This window comes from Macrobrachium nipponense, chromosome 26, assembly GCF_015104395.2.
Source record: "Macrobrachium nipponense isolate FS-2020 chromosome 26, ASM1510439v2, whole genome shotgun sequence".
Taxonomy (NCBI): Eukaryota; Metazoa; Arthropoda; class Malacostraca; order Decapoda; family Palaemonidae; genus Macrobrachium; species Macrobrachium nipponense.
Window position 1 is genome coordinate 74,151,528 of NC_087215.1, and position 23,332 is coordinate 74,174,859.

Consider the following 23,332-nt stretch of genomic DNA (forward strand, 5'->3'; position numbering starts at 1 on the left):
TATATATGGAGATGTTGATGAAAGTTTTCATGATCTGAAATGAGAAGTTGAAGCTACTTTTCTCTCGCGATTCTAAATCAAATTGAAGGCGAACTGAAAGCCATCACATCATAAGAGCCGGACTTGCGACTGTGACTTTGACAACCTTATGTAGACGAAACCTGAATATGAGAGATATTTAACGTATCCTATGATTTTCATTTATGTGAATGCGTTAGGGAAAGTTTTTAGGATTGGTTAAAGCGTCGAAAACAGAGGTAAATGCGGAGAAAAGCGACGCGAGTGCGGAACTAGTTCGCTTGGCGGATGAAGATGATGGCGGAGGAGGACAACAACGCCGTCCTAACCCAAACATCGTCGTCGTCGTGCCACCGCCAGTAGGTTGCATAGACGCCATTGTGTCAACATAATTCTCTGCGACGCTCTGCTTCCATTTTTTTAATCACCCTGACGGCGACAATGTCTTACGGACGCGGCAATAATGAGTGCCGGATATACGTGGGGAACCTCCCACCCGACATCAGGACGAAGGACATAGAAGACCTCTTCTACAAGTTCGGCAAGATCGTCTTCATCGATCTCAAGAATCGGCGGGGGCCGCCCTTCGCCTTCGTCGAGTTTGAAGACCCCAGGTGGGAGGGAGGGAGGGAGAGAGAGAGTGTGAGTGAGAGGGAGAGAGAGAGAGGGAAAGTGCTGTGAGGTTGAGGGAGAGAGAGAGCGCTCAAATATTAACTAAATAAGAGAAGACCCTGACCTCATGTTTTGTTAGGTATTCGCCTTAGTCGCGACATAGACGGAGAGGGAGAGAGGAAAGAGTGTGTGTGAGAGAGATAAAGGGAAATATCTCGTAGATAGAAGAAGGCTAGTCTATAGTACCTAGTATGCATATTATTTACTAGACCCCCGAGATGGGAGAGAGAGAGAGAGAGGGAAAGATTGAGTGAGTGAGAGAAATTTAAACGGTGATCGCGCTCAAATATGTTTATCAAGACCCAGACTTCATTTTGTTATGGTATTCGAGAGAGAGAGAGTGTGTGTGTGAGTGAGTGAGAGAGAGAGAAACAGAACCTGCTTGAATATGTCGTACACATCTACCAATTTTAAAGGACCCTAGCATCAGGTTTTGTTTTTCCATTTTCCTATCGTCGAGTGTGAAGACTCGAAGTGACGTGTGAAGGGGATGAGGGAAAGAGGCTGAGGAAGAGAGAGAGAGAGAGAGAAAACCTCAGTTAGGTATCCTAGTGAGAGAGAGAGGGAGAATGCTCCAATATCTCCTGGCTAGTATATTTAAAGAGGTAGATCTAGGTAATAACTCCGTGTTGAGTACTTCTTCGGAAATTACAGTTTCCCATAGTATTTGGGATACTTATTAAGAATTTACTGTTATGCTTTGTGGGTCAACTGTAAATAACTCCAAAGGGCTAATACTAAACATGTGAAGTACATTTGACGCCCCAATCCCTATTGGCTGTTGTATTCACAGGGACAGTCCTTGCGGAGTTATTCCCTAGAATTACCTTATAAAAGGCCATGACCTCTTATTTTGTCGTTATTTATATCCAGTATGACTGTATTTGTGTGGCGTTTGAACCCTAAGGTTTAGTAGTTTGTAGATATTTGCAGAAAACTAGGCCTCTTGTGTTTGTTGGGATCTGAGCTGGTCTATCCTTAATCCAGCCTCCAATATTTTAACCCACAAGGTGCTAAGGATAGGGCTAAGCTGTTTAAGGATGATGGCCGTACTGCTCAGTACTGTGCTTTTGTAACTTCATTTATGGAACAGTTGTTTTCTCGCTTTTTTTTCACATCTAATTTTATACATAATTGGGATCGACTTTCATTGTAGGTTATTATAACATGTAAAAATATTTAATAGCCAAGGCCTAATTGGAAAAATTTTTAGTATATAAAGATATTATGTATTAGGGAAAACTAAATAAAAAATTTTTATTTTTGGGCTGCTTGGGTACTGCAATATAATTCCGAATTCAAAATGATCTCGTGCCAAATTGATTCCTTATCTATTGGGCAAACCCATGGAAAAAAAAGATGGTAAAAAATAATTATTTAGAGGTTGAATGGATGTGTATGTAGTAGGCCTTTATGTATTTTAACCCTTTTATACACACGCTGATCTTTGTACCCATTATTGATAAAGATGGAAAAATTAAATGAATATGTAGCTCCTTGTATTTTAAAATTCAGCTCTGTATTATTTACACAATGTATAGAGTTTTCTTCTTTCTTTACCATCTTCGCATTTTATCTTAGGATGCCCTTTCACCCTAAAATAGCGGTCCAATTTCCCCCTCTATCTAAGGACTTCAGCCATATCTTTATTAATTTCATAGACTAATTTTTCTGTAATGTCATTACTCGAAGATGATAACACACGCTGGGATGTGAATCTTTATTAGGAATGTTTGCTGCCTCTACATGTCTTTGCAAAAAGCTAATTTTCATCCCAAAACTAGGGTTTTTGGCACATATGCATGACCTTAAAAATTCCTAGCTTCCATCTGCATCTTTTCATCTGTCATTGCACTTTGACACTGTTATCTGCATTGTCGTTGTCACTAAAGATTTGAGAATCTTTATTTGTTGAAAATTAATGAACTTCATCTTCGTGAAATGCCTTTTATCTTGAAAGAAGCTTAACTAATAATTTTAGACATTTTTAACAGAACTGCTCATAAACTAAAGGAAAGTAACCTTGTAGAGGGTAGTGTTATTAGTACACCTCATGCAGTGCACTGTAGGCGCTGAATGGCTTCTGTGGCCTGAGTGCCTGGGCTTTTGCCCTAAAACTCATACATCCATCCATTGTAGGCATTTTAGTTCTTTGCAGCATCCCTACATCCCCTAGCTGCATCCCTTGTCATTCTTTGTATAGTGCCTCCGTTCACATTTACTTTCATCCATCGTAATTTCTTCAACCCCCTCGCAACAATTGACTCATAGAGCAAGTGTGAGGTTTTCAGCCTGATAAACTTTTCAAACCTTTTTGCTCTTGTTTCCCTCTTAGTGTGCCAAAGAAACTTTTCAAACCTTTTTACTCTCAATTTTCCTTTTATTGCTGAATGGCCACCTAAGTCCCAGTGCCTTTGGCCTAAATTTTATATGAAATTTTTCTATTTTTATCATAATGTATTGGAACCTGGGCTTTGGCCTACATTAGGTTACTAGGATGGTTATTGTACTGGCAAGTCGCTCATAGGTTTGGCAACTGATATAAGTAGGCCCTGGCAATATTTAAATGGATCCACTCAAAACTTTCTGTAAATTCACACAGTGACCAACAATTAGGCCTTTTAAAACATTACTATATTCTGGAGTTTAAAATACGATATCATGTAAATGAGGTAAAAATTTGTCCGTGTACAATTTTCACATGTACAATTATGTCAAGTTTTACAAAAATGTATGGAAAAAAAACACTGGTCACTGGAAATGTCACATCATAAACAAAATAAGATTATAAAACATGAACCAACCATCTCTGTTATTGCTATTACCGATCCAAAGAATTTTGCATAGAATACTGATTAATATTACAGAAAAATTTGCGGGCCCATTGTATAACACCAGCCTCTTGGGGATGAACATAAAAAAAATGTTGTAAATATCTTAAATATGTGTACAAGTAAGTAATGATAGTAGCATAGTACTATATGATTGTAGAGTTCAGTTTTCCCAAGATCAAAGTTACAGAAAACTGCAATTCTTGGGTTCATTATATGGCACTGGGCGACCGTAGCGTGGGTTGTATTGGATATTTGGCGATGGTGCATTTAAAATAATCTGAGCTTGTGTTGCAAATACACTTAAATATTCGGACATAATTTTGATCAAGGTATCACGTTAGGTGGAGAGGGTCCTCGCCTGCTCGTGAGTTTGCAACTGTTACGGGCTTATAAAAACAAATTTAAATGTTATTTTATTTATATTGCCTTTTAGTGGCTGATAGAGATGCAGCATGCCAGTGATAACATCGTAGAAGTTCCGTGATTAGGAAGCACTTGTGTGTTAAGAAGCTTTCGCAATTTTACTTCATATAATGGGATTTTTTGTAAAGTATACTCTGTCATGAGTATACTTTATTAGTAAGTTTCCTTCTCTCATTGGCTTCTTGTGAAACACCAACACTAGTTCTGAGGCAAGCTCTTCTGCTTTGCCCAGTCGTGCATCATTTCCCAGTAATCGCTTATTGAATTGTCAGTACGTACTGCTAGGTGAAGGTGTAACTTTTTGTTTTCTTGCAGTATTTGCAAGATGAAGTTTGTAATAGAATTTAAAACTCCTGGTCATATCTGTGCTGCAGGAATGATTTTCTATCATCTGGTTGATAGGAAATCCTAGTCTTGATTCTGGGAAAGCATAAAGCTATACATTGGTGTAAAGAAATGTACCTACATATATAAAGGTGGTAGTTTTCTCAAGTTGTGGACTGTTGGGTGTAGGTTTCAACTTTGGCACAGGAGTCCTTAGTACTTGGAAGGATCCTCCTACAAGTCTTCCCCATAGGGGGGTTGTATACTGTCAGTGCACCTCATGCTGTGCACTGTAGGTAGGCATTACTTCAGATTCCTTGTGGCGTCCCCCTTGCTGCATCCCCTTTCCATTCATTTTACTGTACCTCCATTCATATCTTCATTTTTTCTATCGTACCACCCACCCTCTCCCATCAATTGCTTTATAGTGCAACTGCAAGGTTTTTCACATGTTACACCTTTCAGACCTTTTTACTATCACTTTCTTTTTCAGTGCTGAATGACCTCATAGGTCCCAGTGCTTGGCCTTTCGCCTAAATTCAATGTTCTATTCTCCTACAAGTCTTGCTATAAGGACCTTACACCCTGCTGTGGCTCCACCTTCTGGTGGCAGTAATGACCAGGAAGGATCACAACAGGTAATCATATTTGACAACTTTTTTTTTTTTCTTCTCCATTTATAAAGAGCATTGAATATTGCTTGGCTTAATGGATGCTTCATTAGCTGCACTAACCCACCATTCTCATTCAGGTGTTACCCGTAGGTGAAATTCATCACAAATAGTTAACATTTTTGTCATTATTTGGATAAAATCCCACTGTTGAAGTGGGAATCCACCCCCTGTCCTTCATTGGTTTGTGTCATGGCAATTACTACAACTTATCTCAAGTATTCTAGGTCCTGTTTGGTATCTCTATTTTTGGAACATACTAGTCTCATCACAATTGAACACTTTGTTTGGAACAAAACTTCCGTTTGGGGGGGGGGTTAGTATCCATCAGGGCACCTTATGTAGTGCTCTGTAGGCATTACTTACAATTCTTAACAGCATCCCTTCAGCCCATAGTACAACCCTTCTCATTCCTTTTACTGTACCTTTGTTCCTAATCTCATTCTTCCATCTGATTTTCCACCCTCACTAAACAATTTTTGAATTTCATTCATAGTGCAACTGCAAGGTTTACCTTCTGTTACACCTATCAAACCTTTTTACTGTCAATTTCCCTGTCATCACTGAATGATGTCATAGGTTCCACTGCTTGGCCTTTGGCCTAAATTCCATTTTCTATTCTATTATGAACTATTCTATGAAGTACTTATTAACATAATTCTTGGCAAAACACTGTCATAACTGGCAGCCTTCTCATGCTTTATCACTTTGTGCATATATGCCACTTGTCTTAGATTTCTCAAACCATTTTATACTTCTTTTATCAGCACTCATTTATATCAGAGATAGTTTTCAAGAGATGAACTTGCAGTTGTCATGCCTTTTCACTTAAGATGGCCTCAGAAACACTCTCACTGGACAACTGCTTTACATATGGTTGTTGTTCTTATTTTTATTATTATTATTGATGGAAAAAGAAACCCACAAAATTACTTGGTATACCTTGTTTACTTGCAAGTATTTACATAGTATTTTACTCAAAACACTAGTACTTTCAGGCCCTATCTGTGGCCCTTTCTCAAGAGATATATTGGTTGTCAGACTGGGTTAAGGCCCAGCAGTCTTCTGCAACTTGTTGAGCTGTCATTTACGTGATGGCTGTCATGGTTTCCATTCTCTTCAGAGTTGTTAATCCCTTCTTGTTCTGATATCCTGAGTAAGGTATTAAAATACAAGAATTGTATTTTTGAAATTAACTTGAGACCACCTCCCTCCTCTCTTGAATCAGCTGGCACTGATTTATTTATCCTAATGTTAAGACTCTAGGTTTGTTAGTTATGAAAAATACAAATTGATTAAAAATTTCTCATATTGCTTACACTGTTCTTTACGGTCCAATATTATAAGTCTGTATACCACCACACTTGTATGTTACTGAATGACAGTCTGCCTGCTATAACCTGATGTTCATGCAGACTAACTCTGAACTGTGCCATTTTCAGTGCATCCTTTGTATCTTCATTCCTTGTACCAAATCCATGGCCCCAGTGGTCCTCCTTTTTAAAACATTTCTACTTTTCCCAACTCGCTGTTCATTTCTGCTCCTATGATGTTCACTTCAATCTTTGTCATTGTAATTACTGTTTCCAGTTTTGTACTACATTTCTTCTAATATGACCCGCAATAATGAAACCTAAACTTATCTATCTTTCTGTTGTGTAGACTGGTTTTGAAGGATTGACATTTCCAGAAACCCATTCATCATGATGGTAGATAATTGCTCAGAATAGCACTACTGTGCAAAAAGGATGAACGGGATGGTGGAATATATTCTGCTTTTGTATACTGAGGTCCTCCTCCTTTATCCCCGTAGGGCGTTAGCACAGTCGGTGCACCTCGCATGGTGCACTGTAGTCTTTTCTTAAAGTGTCTTTGCCCGGTCCCTTCAGCCCCGAGCTGCAACCTCCTTCATTCCTTTTACTGCACCTCCTTTTATTTTCTTTTTCTTCCATCTGATTTTCCACCTCTAAATTCTGTCATAGTGTAGCTGCGAGGTTTTCCTCCGGTTACACCTAAATTCTATAGTATTCTATTCTATTCCCCTCCTTTCTGGGTTTTCAGTTTGGTGTGGCTGGGACAAGCTTGCACAGAATAAGGCTAATTTTCATGTAATTTGTACTTTGTAATGAAAGACTCCAGTAAATGTTTTAAAACTTTTTCTATTTATTTGCAGAGATGCAGAAGATGCAGTTCATTCAAGAGATGGATACGACTATGACGGTTACAGACTGCGAGTGGAGTTCCCTCGTAACAGCTTACCTGGAGCGTCAAGGGGAAGCTCTGGCCGAGGAAGAGGACGTGGACCCCCTGCAAGAAGGTCACAGTACAGAGTATTAGTAACTGGTGAGTGCTATCTGATATATCCCCTTTTTTTTAAGCTTCATCAAAATTTTGTATTTTTAGTTAATTACTGCATGTCTACAGAGATAAGGCATGGACTGGGAGAAGTTTTATTTGATTACCCCCCGGGGGGGGGGGGGGGGGGAGGTTTTCATCTATTTAGGTTTTCAGGTTCAATTTCAACGTTTCAGTACGGGCAAGTAGTATCTGTTCCCTCGTAGTCAGTCCTATTCGATGCATAAACACCTGTATGTAGAAGTTTAGCTTGTTCTTCTCACATCTGTATAATCCTACACTCTTGGATGGTGCTGAACATAATCTTCCTTCACATTGATCACTTCTTGAAATCTTAATTTACAATGTTTAGGTTTCTCTGGCATCGTTGCTTGCAAGGTTATTAGAGCAACTGAAAATGGAGAAACGAACAAATATTTCTGCCTTTACTTGGCTGGTGTTAACTAGCTAGACTTGCCACTTTTTCTCATCATTTTGCATATTTTCAGTTATACTGAATGGCCTGTATACTACTATCTTCAAAAACAATTATTTGTAACATATTTGATCTCTTAGTTACCATCCCTTGATATTTTACCAGTTTTTCTTTATTTCTGTTGTTCAGAATACTGTCCTATGGATGTCTCTTGTTAAAATTTTCGTATCCTGAAAATTAGGGGGGTTTACTCTTGTGTAGATATTTTTATTGACCCCACTCTGTTACGATTTGCAAACATTGTCCTATTCTATCACATAACAGTGCTTGTAAATGAAAATAAATCTTTGACTGCACATGGAACAGATGGAAAATGAAAGGAAAGTCATGTAGCAAAGTGTTGAAGGGACGTTATCTAAAGGTCTTTTGGCCCACAGCTTGCTCCGTATGTTGCATTGTTCCTCGTTTGTGGGCCAATTTTGCTAACCCCTTCTAGTACTTGTCATTGTTTGGATGTGTGATTGATAGGTTGCTGTTTGTATATAGTCTTTAGGTTTTCAGAGAATAGATAGTTGGCTTACCTGTGTAGCAATTGAAGATAATGCCCACATCAGAAATGAAGTAGGGTGTATGGTAGATTCTTTAAGAAAATAACCTTTTTCTCAACACATTTTTAAAGCATATTGGGATTTTGGTTAGATGTAAAGGTGTATGCAGTTTTTTAAAATGTACTATACTAGTACCCCAGGCAATTACACAGGTGAAATCTACACACATAGGTTATGAACTGTGGCCAAGTAGGTAAGTTGTGGTTTTATCATTGGTAAACTATTTTTTGTTAAATCCTAACTTTGGTGATCCTTTGAAATATTAGGATGTTGTGCTTCTTCTTACTTGCTGATATATTTTAGGTTTGCCTCCAACTGGCAGCTGGCAAGATTTGAAGGATCACATGCGAGAAGCAGGTGATGTATGTTATGCTGATGTCTATAAAGATGGTACAGGAGTTGTTGAGTTCCTCCGCTACGAAGATATGAAGTATGCCGTGAAAAAATTGGACGATTCAAAGTTTCGCTCACATGAGGTATGGTTTTTATATATTTTCCCAATGAGAAATTGCAAATTACATGAAATTTTACATCCCCTTCCATTTTGTAAAGTTTGGTATTGCCTTTTATTTCTTGTTGATCAAAGATGTAAGCGTTTTCAGCCAAATTCCAGGTATACTTGTAGTTTTGCATATTATTGTCTGACAAAACTGAAAATTCCAAACTAGTCTTAATTTTTCTACTGTATCATATCACAACAGACAGACTATAATTGATTCACTTAAGGTAGAGTCTTGTGCCTATGAGACGTTTGTTTGGCGGCCTCTGATTGTCTGGTATCGGGAGGTAGGGTGCTTGCTCAGTGTGTCATATTTTTATACATTTAACTTACCTGTCAGATATATACTTAGCTATTTGACTCCGTCGTCCGACAGAAATTCGAATTTCGCGCACACGCTACCTGTAGGTCAGGTGATCTACTTACCTGCCGCTGGGTGGCAGGACTAGGAACCATCCCCATGTTCTATCATATTTTTTCTGTCGGCCATACTGGCAACATCGTTGTGGGTATCTCCGGCTGGATTCGTATTTTGCATCGCAATTGATCTTCGTTTGGACTTCTCGGGGACGTATTTGCATTGATTGTACTGGCATACGCGATTGTGGACCGTTTTTGGAATTTGATTTGGATTGTTCAACATGATGTCTGATTCTGGAAATGTGGTGAGAATGTGTGTGAATGTGGGTTGTAAAGTTAGGATGCCGAAGGCATCGATTGATCCTCATACTATTTGCAAGAAATGCAGGATGTATGAATGTTCTTTTGGTAATACTTGTAATGAATGCAAGGATTTGAGTGCGGAAGAATGGAAATCTCTAACCTCATACGTGAAGAAGTTCGAAAGAAACAGGGTGAGGAGGTCTTCTTCCAAACCTTTATCTAGTTCTAGCGGGGTTATCAGTAATATTATACCCTCTTCTCCTTTTACTGCCCCATCTAATGTACCTGCTCCTTTATTAGAACACAGATTCGGCATCTGAGATTGCGAATCTTAAAGCCGCCCTTCGGAAAATGGAAACCAAAATGGCGGCCTATGAAGGTAAGCAGTGTTTGATTATAGTGCTGTGGATAGTGATATAAGTGTCCCCAGTGCAGTGGAGGGGCGTCTGATTGTCTTCACAACGCTCCCAGGCCTAGACCTCTTTCAAGCTCCCAAGCCCAGAGGAGAAGGAATGTCGAAAGCCGTAAGGAGGTTGTGGAGGATCCCCAACAGTCAGACGTCCCTTCGGCATTTTCTGTATCGCCACAGAATGCCAGAGAACGCTACAGAAAAAGCGTTCTGCGTGAGTGTTTCTCCTCCTCGGAGAATTCCTCACCTAAAAGAGGTTGGAGATCGGCGGATCTTTCTCGCCCCCTTAAAAGACGTTTGGATGAACCCAGGATTACTTCTAGTCCTGAGCATTTTCAAGAGGAGGACCATTCAGTAATTAAACAACCGAGGGTAGACAATAATGAAGAGACTAAAAGAATCCTTCGCACTATGCAGGATTCCATCACTTCTCTTGTGGGAGTTCTGTATAAAGACCCTCCCAGAAGGAAAGATGATTTCCTGCCTATTAAGAAGTCTAGGCTATCGAGGGTTCAGACTCGCCATAGTATTTTGTCTTCCTCTGATTTGGAATCGGATTCATCAGCCTTGCATAGGCCGAGCAGGATCCGTTCTCCTGTCAAACGCAGGCACGAGACGCCAGACAAGAGCGTCGAGTTTGCTAGACGTGAAACGTCAGCCAGGCGCGAGCGTCAAGATAGGCGCGTCACGCCAACCAGAAGCAGGACGCCTCCCAGGAGCGAGGCGCCAGGCAAGCGCCAGGACGCTACGAGGCGCGAGACGTCAACAAGAAGCAGGACGCCTCTCAGGAGAGAGTCACCAGGCAAGCGTCAGGACGCTCCAAAGCGGTTGACGCCAGCCAGAAGCATGACGCCTCCCAGGAGCGAGGCGCAAGGCAAGCGCCAGGACGCTTTGAGGCGCGAGACGTCAACAAGAAGCGTGACGCCTCTCAGGAGAGAGTCGTCAGGCAAGCGCGAGGACGCTCCAAAGCGGTTGACGCCAGCCAGAAGCAGGACGCCTCCCACGGGAGCGGCTTCTCCTGATAGAGAATCGTTCAGGAAAGAGCGATCTCCTTCTAACCTGGAACTTAAGAGATTTCTGAGGAAGAAGTTTCAACTAACGAGGGACTTTCCAATTATAAAGTTTTAGCCTCGTTACTTCTAGAGGAGTTTGCGGATTCTCTTAGTCCTGCAGCTCCTCCTTCGCCGAGATCTCTGTTTTCGAGCACAAAAACCCCGAAATCCTCGGCTTTCTTAAAGATGAAACCGGCGATCTCAATGAAGAAAGCCCTCCAGTCTTTAGATTCGTGGCTTTTATCTAAAAAGGAAACTTTGAGAACGGTTTATTGCTCTCCTCCCTCCAAACTGACGGGGAAAAGAGGCATTTGGTATAAGACAGAAGAGGCGATGGGATTGATGCTCCCTTCGTCGGCAGATTCAGATTTCTCGAGTCTTGTAGAGTCTGTGAGAAGACAGTCTCTCAATTCAGCAAAGGCGTCCTGGAGTATGTCTGAATTAGATCAGCACCTTAAGGGAATTTTTCACGTCTTAGAGGTGTTCAACTTCTTGGATTGGTCTCTTGGGGTGCTGGCTAAGAAGACGAGTGAGCCAGATTTTCTAGATCCAGAAACTTTGCACAGTGTCCTATCTTGCATGGATAAGGCTGTGCAAGATGGTTCTGGTGAGTTGGCGGCTCTTTTTGGATCTGGAATGTTAAAGAAAAGATCTCTTTACAGTTCCTTTCTGACGAAAGGAGTTTCTCCTTCTCAGAGGTCCGCTCTATTATTCGCACCTCTGTCAGAACATCTGTTTCCTTCATCTTTAGTGAAGGATGTTGCGAGATCCTTGTCGGAAAAGGCTACGCAGGACCTTCTTGTACAATCTACAAAGAAAAGTAGACCTGCAGTTACGACTCAGAAGAAGGTGGCTCGGACTCCAGTGGTGCCCTTTCGTGGAGCCCCTTCAACTCGATCAACTTCGGAGAGAAGACCCTTCGACAAGCGAGGGAGGTCTTCCTTCCGCTCTTTTAAAAAGAGCAAATAGCAGCCATGTCCTCCAAGCACAGGTAGGGGCCAGACTTCAATACTTTCTGGATGCCTGGTCCGTAAGAGAAGCAGATCCCTGGACTCTGTCTGTCCTACAGAAGGGGTACATCATTCCCTTCGTAGACAGACCTCCTTTGGCAACATCTCCAAAGGATTTGTCGACGAGTTACAAGGACCCTGGACTGAACGAGACTCTCCTTCAGACGGTGGTGTCGATGAGGGACAAGAATGCAATAGAGCTAGTGCAAGATCCTTTCTCCCCGGGGTTTTACAACCGCCTTTTCTTGGTTCCAAAGGCTTCGGGGGGATGGAGACCCGTCCTAGATGTAAGCGTCCTGAACAGGTACGTGGAGAAAAAAAAGTTCTCCATGGAGACTTCAGCTTCAGTTCTGTCTTCCCTACGTCAGGGAGATTGGATGGTATCCCTGGACCTTCAGGATGCTTACTTTCATGTTCCGATTCACCCATCGTCAAGAAAATATCTAAGATTTGTTGTTCAAGGACAAATCTTCCAATTCAGGGCCTTGTGCTTCGGCCTATCGACCGCCCCTCAGGTATTCACGCATCTGATGCGGAACGTGGCCAAATGGCTTCATTTAGAAGGGATAAACATCTCAATGTATCTCGACGATTGGCTAATCCGGGCCAAGTCGGAGAAACGGTGTTTGGAGGACCTACAGTCTACTTTGACCTAGCAAAGACGTTAGGATTACTCGTGAACCTCAAGAATCGCAGATGATCCCCAGTCAGAACTTAGTCTATTTGGGGATTCGGATGGATTTTCTCGGGGTTTCGGGCTTTTCCGTCCCAGGAAAGGATTGCTCAGGGATTACAGAAAATCTCGAGCTTCCTAGAGAAAGAACGGAGTTCGGTGAGGGAGTGGTTAAGTCTTCTGGGAACCCTTTCCTCACTAGAACAGTTCATTTCGCTAGGAAGACTCCACCTTCGCCCTCTTCAATTCTTCCTAAGAAGAATTGGGAGTTGGAAGAACGGGCAACTTTCGGACACTTTCAGTATTCCTCTGGAAGTAAAGAATCATCTGAAGTGGTGGATTTTTCCCTTAGAAAAGAACGAGGGCTTGTCTCTAGAAGTTCGGAACCCAAACCTAATCTTGTTCTCAGACGCTTCAGAGAAGGGATGGGGAGCGACTCTAGGGACAAAAGAAATATCAGGCCAATGGAGGAAGGATCAGCTAGACTGGCATATAAACTCCAAAGAACTTTATGCCGTTCTTCTAGCTCTAAAAGCCTTCGAGACAGGTGTTAAGAAAGTTTGCGGCATCAAGAGGGACGAGACTAACACTCATCGCTCCCTTTTGGCCGTCTCAAGATTGGTTCACAGAGGTACAGGAATGGACAGTGGACTTCCCAAGATCTCTTCCACACAGGAGAGATCTTCTCAAACAACCCCATTTCGAGAGGTACCATCAAAACCTCCCCGCTCTCACTCTGACTGCCTTTCGACTATCGAAAGACTTGTCAGAGCGAGAGGCTTTTCAAGCAAAGCTTCAAAAGCAATTGCTAGAGCCCGGAGATCTTCAACTATTCAGGTCTACCAATCAAAATGGGATGTATTTAGAAGATGGTGTAAGAAGAATAAACTGTCCTCTTCCGATACCTCTGTGACCAACATAGCTGATTTCTTGATTTTCCTTAGGGAAGAATCAAAATTATCAGTTTCTACCATTAAAGGTTATCGAAGTATGCTTTCGGCCGTATTTCGAAACAGAGGTTTGAGAATTGCAGAAGATAAAGACCTCCACGATCTTATTAGATCTTTTGAAACCTCAAAAAACTTTTCTCTCTCGCACCTCCGAACTGGAACCTAGATGTAGTTTTTGAGAATTTCTATCATCTAGTAGATTGACACCTCCTCCTCACGCGTCTTTAGAGATCTAACGAGAATATGTATTTCTTGTTGTCGTTAGCAGAACCTGCGAAGAGAATTAGTGAAATACACGCTCTAGATTCTCGAGTAGGATTTAAGAGTGATGCGGCAATTTGTTCTTTCCAGACTCTGTTTCTGGCCAAGAACGAGAACCCCTCTAAACCCTGGCCAAAGAGTTTTGAAGTTAAAGGACTTTCAAATCTAGTAGGAGAGGAATTAGAAAGATCTTTATGTCCGGTTAGCTTTGAAGTTCTATTTAAAGAAGAAGAATGAACTAAACGAATGTAAACAAAGCCTATGGTGCGCAGTTAGGGATCCTAGTAGACCCATGTCAAAAAATGCATTAGCATTCTTTGTGAGGAGCATTATTACGGATGCTCATAATGACTGCACTGAAGACTCTTTCAGGACTCTCCGAGTGAAGGCTCATGAGGTTAGAGCGGTAGCCACTTCATTAGCATTTCAGAAGAACATGTGTCTTTAAAAAGACATTGTGGATGCGACCTTTTGGAGGTGTAATTCAGTGTTCGCATCGCACTATCTCAAGGACGTTAAAGTAACATATGAAAAGTGTTTCTCTCTGGGTCCTTTTGTATCAGCCGATACAGTGCTGGGGCTGGGAGCACATAACGATCCTTAGAAAAATTTGTATTTGTTCAAAATTTTGATAGTACATAGATCTACCTTGTGAGACGAGTTGTTGGTTTTTTCTGCTGATTAGTATGCTTGCTGGCGCACGGACGTCCGAGCTTGGATCAGTGGGGGAATCAAGAGACGTCTTACTGACTAGATTGTACAAACATTTTTTTTTAAATTTTATTTTTATTTTTGTACTTTACTGTACGAATGTTTGTGTTTCGAGTTTGTGGTCGTTTGCAAGAGGTTAGGGGATAACTTCTTGCAATCTTAGAACTAACATGGATAGGTTGAGGTGATCGGGATCGATGTTGTGCTCCTTGTATAAGGTCTTGTCAAGTAAGTGGATAAGCACCCATTGACGTAGTCCTTCCAGGATCTACCAAGTAAGCGGGTAAGACCCCTTTGGCAGAACCACAAGAACTCTTAGCCATAGATCAATATCTCACTGAGGCTCTTGAGACTGTCTAGACTCCTGGATTCTATTCATGAAGTCTTCAGTCTAAACAGGTAGGAACAAGGTTTTATTTATTTATTACCTACAACGATAGTTGTGATTCCTGTTTGATTCTATATTTAGCTGTCTCTTTCCCACCTCCAATGGTGTGAATCAGCTAAGTATATATCTGACAGGTAAGTTAAATGTATAAAAATGATATTGTTATTATACAATAAAGTTTTATACATACTTACCTGGCAGATATATACAAAATTATACCCACCCTACCTCCCCTCAGGAGACAGGCGGTATAGAAAAAATATGATAGAACATGGGGATGGTTCCTAGTCCTGCCACCCAGCGGCAGGTAAGTAGATCACCTGACCTACAGGTAGCGTGTGCGCGAAATTCGAATTTCTGTCGGACGACGGAGTCAAATAGCTAAGTATATATCTGCCAGGTAAGTATGTATAAAACTTTATTGTATAATAACAATATCATTTTTGTTTTGTAACTTGGAAAACTAGCTATTCGTTTCTATTTCTTCATTTATCTCACGTTTTCCAAACGATAGGAAAGTTTTGGTCACACCAAAGGATTCAGTATTCATTATACAACTAAATAATCTTCTTCTGAAATCAATGAGATAAAACACAACGGTATTATGAGCTAAAATGAAGTGAGAAACTTTATTCTTTATACCTGTTTTTATTTATTGGGTTTTGCATAATTCATGCAATAAATATGAAATGAAACTTGTTTTCATACAATAAAATCAGGTTTTAGATGTCTTGATATGTGAAGAGAAAATGAAGAATGTCTTATCATATTGCATCCATACTTGACTCGGCCTGAAAGGAAGTCAGTCTCTTAAATCTTTTTTGTTTATTACTTCACTGAGATTATCGTCTCTTAATACTTCATTGTTTATTACTTCACTGAGATGATCATTTCATATCACTCAAATAAGTCTCTGATATCTCTTTGCTGGACTGAATTCCGCCTAGATCTTCTTAGCTAACGATACCAGATGCTTCCATCTGATTATTTTTATTTTTTTCCTTATCAAATATGTCTAGACATACTATATGATATTGGATGGAAATTGTTTGACAGCTGTCATGGAAATTCTGTGTATTTGTTTACAGAAAATGTAATGATATAACATGGTAAATAGTCAAAACTGCACGCTCTAATATCGCTAATAGGCAACTCAAATCTTGCTGAGACAAGAAACGCAACGATGCCTTGCAGATCTCATTCTCAACATAATAAGATATTCTTAATTTTCTCATCACATATGACATGCTTCCAAAATCTGAAAACGCCAGTGTATTCAGGGTGAATTTTATCTTGATCGCGTTAATGATGCAAAACCCGATGATGAGTAAAAACAGTTATAAAGAATTTAATGCTTCTCTCTTCACTCTTACTCGTTGTAATTCCTTTGCGTTTTATCTTATTGATTTCAGGAAAAGATGACTCAGTTGTACAATTAATACTGAATTCTATGGTAAGACCAAAACTTTCCTATCTTGAGCAAAGTGTGAGATGATTGAAGAAATATAAAGGGATTTTGACGTAGGAAAAATCTATTTCTGGGCAAGGAAGCCGTGTCGCCTAGTGAAATAAGTCCGTTTAGCGTTACTTCTAGTAAAATATTGCTATAATACCAGAGAACTGCTAAATTGGACATGTCAGAACTCTCTGACTCGCTCACCTATAAAAAAAAGGTGTTGGTATAAACCTGGGGCGAGTGTTAAACACTACCACAGCAACCCCTCCAATTAGCCTTTTCCTCATCAAAATCCCCTAATTTTCTGAGCTACAGACGAAAATAATGAGACACTGAGCGAACGTCTTACCTCCCGATACCAGCCAATCAGAGGCCGCCAAACAAACACCTCATAGGCACAACAATCTACTCTTAGTGAATCTACTATAGTAAGGTACATTTCAGGGTGAAATTTAAAAAAATTTTCCCAATGTGTGAAGAATGTACTTAGAGATAAGTTGGGTGCAGAGTTGCGTGTAGTTAATTGTTGGTAAACTGCACACATGGTGTTCATCATATAGGAATATTATGAATTGAAAATGTGGCAGTGGGAACATGTCTTGGAAAATTTAGCAGTTTTAAGTCATAACTCACTGATTTAGTGGAGCTGATTGGTTCAGCGTAGGATTGAGTTTGACCATTTACATTCATAGTCTGTGTTATGTTTTGTTTAATTTAGTAGGCTTTTTAGTACAGTAAGTTCCAAAACTGAAGCGACAAATTTCAGAGAATTTAGTTCGAAATTCACTAACTGGCAACTACAACTAGTAGCTGAAAAATATATATTTTTTTCTACAGTGAAAGCTCTATCAAGCAAAATAAAGCTAACATATTATGCATCAAAATATCAAATCTATGACATTTTATAACATCATAAGAAAAAATTACGGTAATAGTAATTATTTTAAAGTATAGCAATTACTTCAAACTATAGAAACGAAACAATTTGAAATTTTCGTTCAACACAGGATTACCAACATTACCAATGTATATTTCGAGCAATGTGGAAACAAATATTTAATATTATAGTGTATTATCAATTATTTTAGCGAAGATGCATAAAATCATGCAAGTATCAATAGAATGTGAAGGGAAAATCTCCGCGACATTAAACATAATCAACCATGAATGCACCTAGATTCAATGGAGAAGTTGGGGGTGGTTGGTAGTTCTGACTCTAGCTTCTAGGACCGAGCATAAAACACCATCTTCGAGAAAGGCTCTAACCTCTGTTGCTACCTTCAGGTGACTAGGCCTAGTTCCAGGCATTGCAAGGTTTACAATGCAGGGCCCACTGTCTGTTATTTAGGCAAAGATAGAACCTTCAGGACCGACACCAGGACCTATCCTTGCACCTGGGAAACAGACTCGCTATATAAAAAATAAGAAAGTCGGTCGCAAACAACCAGAACACCCGTAAAATCACCATCTGGTTAAGTAGGGAGACGACAGACCCCAACCACCCCTTCCCCCCTCTACCTTAACCTCTACCCACAATACTAACTCCACCTTTTTCACTTCAACCTATTACTTCAAATCTTCGAATCATATCCCAACCGTGAAATTTAAGACTGAATTTGGGTAAGTGGGCGTATCATAAGGGAGTGATATCACCCAAATTCATATCACCACTGACAACCAGGAATCAGTTCGATCCAGTTCCCCAAAAGTTAAAGTAAAATTAAAATTTGCAACAAAGAAATTTAATGTTCCCCCAAAGTCTTAAATTGCCAAAATAAACAAGAAATAATGAGTTTTTGGGGAATAAAATATATATATATATATATATATTATATATCAGAAATAAATTAAAATAAAAAAATATATAAAATATATATATATATATATATATATATATATATCTATATATATGAGCATGCGCATGACCAATAGGCCTAGTGCTCGATTCTTAAAACAGACCTCTGGTTATTCCTGATAGATAAAAACTTCCATGAGAGAGAGGAGAGAGAGAGAAGAGAGAGAGAGGAAGAGACGAGAGAGAGAGAGAGAAGCATTAAACAGGGGATACTCGAATTAAAATAATACTCGCCAAGCATATTCACACTCCGGATCGTGTGGACAAGAATAGTCTCACTTATGCACTGAAAGAAAGAGAGAAAAAAAGGGTGGAAACCTACAAAATACTTGTCTGATGCGACCCTGAACGCAATTCCGCATGCAAAAATTTGCACAATCGAGTAATTCCATGAAATTATTAACTAACAAGCTGGAAAATATATTTCCTTGATTCTTGAAATAGGCCTAACCATGTAACCAACGCTGAACGCGCACATAACTTGGATTTCGTTTTTTTTTTTTCTTTTTTTATACCAACTTGTCTTATTTATATTTCATTTAATCAGATGCTAAACTTCTCTGTGCTTTATCAAAAGAAATCATAATAACTTTCGATATAACGCTATAAAAGTAGAAAGTTAATTTACAAATATTAGGCCAAAGCTTATGCACATGGTTCCTGCTGCCGCTCTATGGCGAACACTTCATATCACACTTTGGAAGCCGCAGATGTTTCTTTGGGGAAATTGTTTTTTTTTTCCTATTAATAAACAATTACTGAACTAACATTAATCATTCACTGGGGAAATACTTCGTGCGCTTATTCAGTTAATCACTGATACGTATTATCAGATAAATAGGATGACAATAATTGGAATAAAATATACTAACTGGCAACCCCATGAGTTTCTATAGAAGTACGATCAATTCTGAGATTTGTCGCTTCACTTCTGGAACTTACTGTACATTACAGTGGTACCTCGAGATACGAAATTAATCTGTTCCAAGGCGGCCTTCGTATCATGAATTTTTCGTATCTTAAATCGCATTTTACATGTAAAATGCCTAATCCGTGCTAAGCCCTACAAAAACACCCCAGTAAATTATATTTCCAGGCCTACAACACATGTTCTAGGGTTGCGACGCCGATCCGATGGAAGAAATGTGACTCCAAAAAGGCAAAATACTGTACATACTTGAGTAATATTCAACTGCATGTAATGTTCAACCCCATTTTTACTGCATATATTAGGACTTTAGCATATTATGTCCCTTAGTAATAAGCCTAGCCTATGTTAGCAGTTGCTACTGTAGCCTAGTCTATGATTCTGACATCTAAACCTAAGAAGCTAAAAGCTTAGAATATGGCAATAAAATGTATAAATAATCAGTATGTACTAATTTCAAATAATTATTAATTAATCATTAACTATAATACTCAAACAAACAAACAAAAACTTCCAATCGTTTGTTTACATTCAGCTCTTACGAGTACCGAACGATCGCCAAGCAGTCACTTTTCCTAGGACACAGTAAGCCATAAATTTTCATTATCTCTCTTCAACTAATGAAACTACCAAACAGTATAGTAACCATTCATTTCTATTCTTTATTCTGTCTTTACCTAATGGAGATACCGAGTTACTGACAGCTATAATGAAACATATACGTAACGTAATATTAAAACAGAAGAAGAATTCTAGGAAATACGTATTTGTTGGCTTCGATGATAGCAGTTTGATTTATGTATTTTATGATATCTAATTCACAATTTTTTTTATTAAATGTATTGCATGTACTCATTTCAAATAATTATTAAGTAACCATTAACGATAATAAACAATCAAAAAAAAAAAAAAAAAAAAAAAAAAAAAAAAAAAAAAAAAAAGCTTCCAAACTTCTGATTACATCTTGCACTTACGAGTACCGAACGATTGCCAAGCAATCACTCTTCCTAGTACACAGTAAGCCATAAATTTTCATTCTCTCTTCAACTACTGAAACTACCAAACAATATAATAATCATTCATTTCTATTCCTTATTCTATATTTACCTAATTTTTTTATTAAATGTATTGCATGAATAAGTTTTTCAATTTACAGCATCCTTTTACCAATAGAATGTACATAGAGCACAAGGGGTAGATGCTGACCAATAGGATAGCAGGATCTTATGGGGTGACTAGCATCAGGAACCAATGGGAGAGTGGGAGGATGGTGGCGAGTTTACTCAGTTGGCGGGGCGCGAGTTTTAAAATTGTTCTTGGTGGTCCGGGCGAATCTCGGGACTTTACAGCAACAATTTTTCGTAACTTGAACTATTTTCGTACTTAGAGCCAAATAAATCTTATTCGCTTTCGTATCTTGAGTTTTTTGTAAGATGAGCCTTTCGTATGTCGAGGTACCACTGTATCAGTAATTTTATTTTGTATTTATATATGTATTTTCCTTTATGACCTCTAATCAGAAAATAAGACTTTTAAATAGTGAAAATGGCTAGGTCCTAAGTAGAACCCGGATTTTGTTCTAAAATTATTTACATAATTAGATGTTAAAAAATCTAGTACAGTGTGTTGTTCCTGGAACTCCCATTTTAGAAGAATCACTGTGAATGTTTCAGGGTGAGAATTCTTACATCAGAGTGAAAGAGGACTATGGCGGCTCAAGCCCAGCATCTGGTGGGGGTGGCGGGGGCCGGGGACGTTCAAGATCGCGTTCCCGCTCACCCAGAGGTTACCGCGGGTCTCCAACTTACTCTCCTGTTCGCCGCTCTTACTCTGGGTCGCCTTCACGCTCCCGGTCAAGATCAAGAAATCGCTACTAGATCCGAAGCTGTTTCATCATTGCCTGACTTGGCTTCAGAAAAGTCTGCTCCCAATAATGCTAATATGGTGATGTGAAAACAGCACCAATGCTAAGTTGGTTTGTCAAGTTAGAGCACATCCATGTAAGGAGCAGTGTGCTCCACTGACCTATGGTGCCCTTCAAGCTGACCTGACGATATCCCTGGACCTTTTCAGCCCTGGGCACTGGACTGGATGGCGTCAGGTCTGCACTGTTACCAGTCACGCATGTCCCACTTGCCCTTTGGTCCACTGGCTGTCCTCACAGTTAAAAAATTAATCCTTTTCTTTCGTAAGGTCATCAATATTGTGTGTTAACAGACTTTTTATTGGATGTTCTATTTCAATTTATATATTTACATACCTTATATACATAAGATATATGTATGTATATATATATATATACATCATCCCTTTTTTTTTTGTGATGTTTTGTGCCACAAGTTCACATACTTGTCTGGACAGTCAGGAAATTCAAATGCATAGTTGGTGTTGCTCACGGTAGCTCATTGAATTTGTTTTTGTGGAAGTGTAATTTTTGGGAAAGTTATTTTGTACTTTTTTAGCTTTTTTATTGAGGAACTTATTAAGACCTGATTGCAGGTGTATGATGTTTGAGGTAAAATTTTTCAGTATTAAACAATTCTTTGATGTTTATACCGTAATACAAAGGGCAAGTTAGATTTTACATTATGTAAGTGTAGTACGTTAGAAAAGTATATATAAAGTATACATTATATTGTGGCAAGTGTGCCATGGACTACTTTTAGTTTTAGCTTCCTACCTTTGTTCTCACATTCCATTCTGTCTTCTGAGTCTGAGAACCTTTTTTGTTAACTGATATTTTTCTTATTCATTGTGGAAACACATGTGAACCATATATTGTTCAAATGAGAGTTTCTTGAAATTATTTTGTATTAAAAAAAAGAAAAGATGTTTTACCTGTATACAAAGAAATGTTAGTAACAAAAACTAATGGTTTGTTTTTCTTTCTACACAGTCCCGTAGCTAGTAGGCTGCTGCAATATGAGCATCCTCCCTGCCAAATTTCGTAGATTTTGGAAAGCTATAGGATTTAAGAAGTGGAGGAGGAGAGAGGATGTTTCACAAAAAGCCTGGTGGACCCCCACAGGATCTCTTGAGAAAAAGGATCAGGAGGATAACATGCTGCAGCCAGCTGGCAAGGGGAAGGATCTCTCACACTAGAATCACAAAATGGATGAATTGCTCTCTTAAGGATCACTCACTTTCCATGGAGACAGGATAGATGCGCTTGCTGAGGAATCACTCGAGGATCATGGATCACTTAAGGATAAGGATTTGGGATTTGTGAGTTAAGGATTTAGCTTCCCTCCCCTCAATTGCCCAAGCTTGAATACTATTTAGAAAAAAAAAAAAAAGAATGAGAGAGTGAAAAAAAAAAGTCCCATTTAGTCCTGTTTTTCAAAATTTAGATCATTTCATCCAAGTGAAATCTATGCCTTAGTTCAGACATTTTCACCATGAGGGTGCATCTCTTTGTTTCAAATGCCAGCTTTGAGAGTTTATATATCAGGGAAAGGCCTGATGGGGTTCAGATATTCTAGAGAGTACAGTATATGCGTATTTACACTCGTAAGGGGGAAAGAAAATATATAAAAAGAGGTAACGAAAGCGAGAGACTCGATTGCAGTAGTTTGTGATTCGATTTGACCATATAAGAAATGTCTATAACATGTTCTTTTCTTTTCCAGCAGCAATACCAGGAGATATTTTACAAGGGATTCATCAATAAAGGATATGTTGACATGGCTTTTCTTTTATCATAGAACAATGAACCATTTGTAAATTGTCAGTCCCGTAATTCGTGTATCACCTTTGCCAAATCAATTGTTTATGGTATTCCCATTAAGTTGAGCATCTAGAAAGAAAGAAAATGTCTAAAAGGAGGCTATGCTTTTAGAAAAGAGAAAGAATATTCTGTTCTTTAAATACTATTTTGGGTATTCAGGCTCCAACATAAGTTGTGCCCACTATAACTTTCACCGAGACTTTTTCATTTCCAGATTTTACTCGACACGTTTTGAATATAAACAGATTGCTTTGGTCTTGACTATTTCCTTACGCCTTGAAACGCATTAAAGATGTTTAAAATTTGTTCCCAGACAACTTAATCTTTGTCATTGGGTGATGATTTGGCTTTATTTGAGGTCTGCAGTAATTTCCTTAATGTAGTGAGGCTTTTCCCTTAAGCCCAAGCAGAATTTAGTGGAATTTGGTAT

At 39.2% G+C, this 23,332-nt stretch overlaps 1 protein-coding gene across 2 annotated transcripts; it reads left to right on the forward strand.

Annotated features, from left to right (window-relative positions):
• The first annotated feature begins 344 nt into the window (after positions 1 to 344).
• On the forward strand, positions 345 to 22,857 carry LOC135200433 (serine/arginine-rich splicing factor 1B-like). Of its 2 annotated transcripts, XR_010311284.1 has the most exons (5): positions 345 to 632; positions 7,116 to 7,285; positions 8,624 to 8,796; positions 20,849 to 21,276; positions 22,072 to 22,857. XR_010311284.1 is itself a non-coding variant. In XM_064229068.1 (4 exons), the coding sequence occupies exons 1-4, from the start codon at positions 460 to 462 to the stop codon at positions 21,050 to 21,052; spliced, it is 720 nt and encodes a 239-aa protein (XP_064085138.1). In that variant the 5' UTR covers positions 345 to 459; the 3' UTR covers positions 21,053 to 22,857. The 2 variants fall into 2 exon arrangements, 1 of the variants encoding a protein (XP_064085138.1); XM_064229068.1 differs by having other exon boundaries at positions 20,849 to 22,857.
• The last annotated feature ends 475 nt before the right edge of the window (positions 22,858 to 23,332 follow it).

Bases quoted from the DNA above. Each gene is read 5' to 3' on its own strand.
- LOC135200433 (XM_064229068.1), top strand. From the start codon at position 460: ATGTCTTACGGACGCGGCAATAATGAGTGCCGGATATACGTGGGGAAC. The intron at 633-7,115 runs GTGGGAGGGAGG...ATTTATTTGCAG, and splicing joins GTCGAGTTTGAAGACCCCAG to AGATGCAGAAGATGCAGTTC. The intron at 7,286-8,623 runs GTGAGTGCTATC...GATATATTTTAG, and splicing joins GTACAGAGTATTAGTAACTG to GTTTGCCTCCAACTGGCAGC.